Genomic DNA, 1,764 nt, shown 5'->3' with positions numbered 1-1,764 from the left:
CTGCACTTGCGGCACTCGTCGTTGGCGTAGACCTTGCCGTCCACGCCGCACACCTTCTTGCCGCCCGCCTTGCACTTTTTGGCGCACGCCGCCTTGTCTGCCGCCGCCCTGCAGTCGTCCTTGCAGTTCTTCTTGGTGCCGCAGGCCCACAGAAGCTTGGCAGCAGGCTTGGTGCACTGCGGCAGGAAGGAAGCAAGCGTGCAGCAGGAGATGCATGTGGCCAGCTCAGGCGCAAGGGCATGAGAGCCAGCAAGCACAGCGCGGGTGCCTCCGCTGCGGATACCGCAACCAGGCACTGTGCCGAGGCCGGCAGCTGGCGAGGCTGCTCGGCAGGGCCGGGTTCCTCCCCTCTGCTGCCTCACAAGGGGGAGCAGCGGCCACAGAGGCGTCAGCAGTGGAGCGAGGCGCCGCCCCTCACCTTCAGATCGCAGGCGGAGTTCAGGATGCGGCCGTCCGCGGCGCAAAGCGGCGCCTTCTTCTTCTCCGCGGCGCTGCACTTGGCCGCGCAGGCCACCGCCGTGCCTCGCTTGATGGTACCGCCGGGGCTGTTGGATGGCGTGACCACTGGCCTCACCACAGGCCGCACGGTGGGGGTCGGGCCGCCGTCGACTGTGCCGCCACCGCTGCCGCCCTCGCCGGCGCTGTCGTCGGTAGGGACATCTGTGTCGTCCTCGGCGGCCGCCTGCTGGCAGTCAGCTGCGCAGTCTGCGCCGGCAGCGCACTTGAGCCTGCGGGTGGGGACCGGTTCCGCAGAGGGTATGAGCTGGGCAGGGCAGCGGGGCCAGCATCGCGTGCCAACGGGCGGCGCGCCTTAGCAGCGGCAGGGCGGCCCCAGGCGTCGCTCCCCAGCCTCCCCTCCCCCAGGCCCCTTCTCCCTGTGCCGCGAGTGTTGCCTTGCCCACACCTGATCCTGTCTCCAGCGCATCTGGCGAAGCAGGGGTGCTGGTACACGGCGCCGCTGTAGCCGCAGACCTCGGCGACAGCAGACAGCAGGTCGCAGCCGCACACGGCGGCAGACTGCTGGCACGCGTCCGCGCAGTCCTCGCCGTCGGCGCAGGGGAACAGCAGCTCCACACGCGCGCACTGCAGCAGGCAGGCGGCGGGGCGGGGAAGCGGGGAGCCGGCAGGTGTCATCAGGCGCAGAGCATGCATGCATTTTGTGCGGTGGCAGTGGTGGTGGTGGTGGTAGCGGTCGGCGAGGCAGGTCTCCCCGCAGTCGGTCTGCGCCGTGCTCCGCGGCGCCGGGGGCAGGCAGGGTGTGCCTGGGGCGCGCCAGCTGGCCGCCTGGACCGCAACCTCCAACCTCTGCGGGCGCACCTTGAGGAGGCAGAGGTTGGGGTACACGGCGCCGTCCTTGCCGCAGTGCGGCAGGTAGCTCCTGGGGCAGGCATCGCAGCTGTCCTCCTCCTCCTCCGGAGGCTCCTTGGGGGCGCACTCGACGGCGCACTGCGCCTCACTTAGCTCGTCGCACTTCCACAGGGGCTTGACGCGGGCGCACTGCGCAGCGCGGCGTTGGGGCGGCAGCGGAGCGGGCATGAGGCCAGAGTGGCAGCAGCGCGCCTGGCTGTCCCGCGCCAGGGAAGGAGCCGCCAGGTAGCTACCGGTGTCGTGTGGCGACGCAGCATGGCAGCAGGCATGTCGGCAGATGGAAGGTGCCAAGCGGCAGCAGGCGTAGCTCAGCCGTGCCACCGGGAGGTGCATGGGCCATCATGGGCCGGCTGGCTGACTGTTGGCACCCCCTGTGCTGTTTTGAATCACAGGGGC

The 1,764-nt window shown here is 70.5% G+C and overlaps 1 protein-coding gene across 1 annotated transcript in view; it reads right to left on the bottom strand.

The window, feature by feature from the left end:
- Positions 1-6: 6 nt before the first annotated feature.
- Positions 7-1,764, bottom strand: part of CHLNCDRAFT_55744 (hypothetical protein) — a gene marked incomplete at both ends in the record, with an annotated part of 4,704 nt that continues 2,946 nt past the window's right edge. Inside the window, 4 exons of the mRNA XM_005842637.1 lie at positions 7-176; positions 419-728; positions 905-1,083; positions 1,318-1,497. Coding sequence (XP_005842694.1) covers positions 7-176; positions 419-728; positions 905-1,083; positions 1,318-1,497 — 839 coding nt within the window. The remainder of the gene's footprint in view (positions 177-418; positions 729-904; positions 1,084-1,317; positions 1,498-1,764) is intronic.

This window comes from Chlorella variabilis (assembly GCF_000147415.1).
Source record: "Chlorella variabilis unplaced genomic scaffold CHLNCscaffold_163, whole genome shotgun sequence".
Classification (NCBI taxonomy): domain Eukaryota; kingdom Viridiplantae; phylum Chlorophyta; class Trebouxiophyceae; order Chlorellales; family Chlorellaceae; genus Chlorella; species Chlorella variabilis.
The sequence above is the reverse complement of the archived record's forward strand: the minus strand, read 5'-3'. Positions and strand labels throughout refer to the sequence as shown.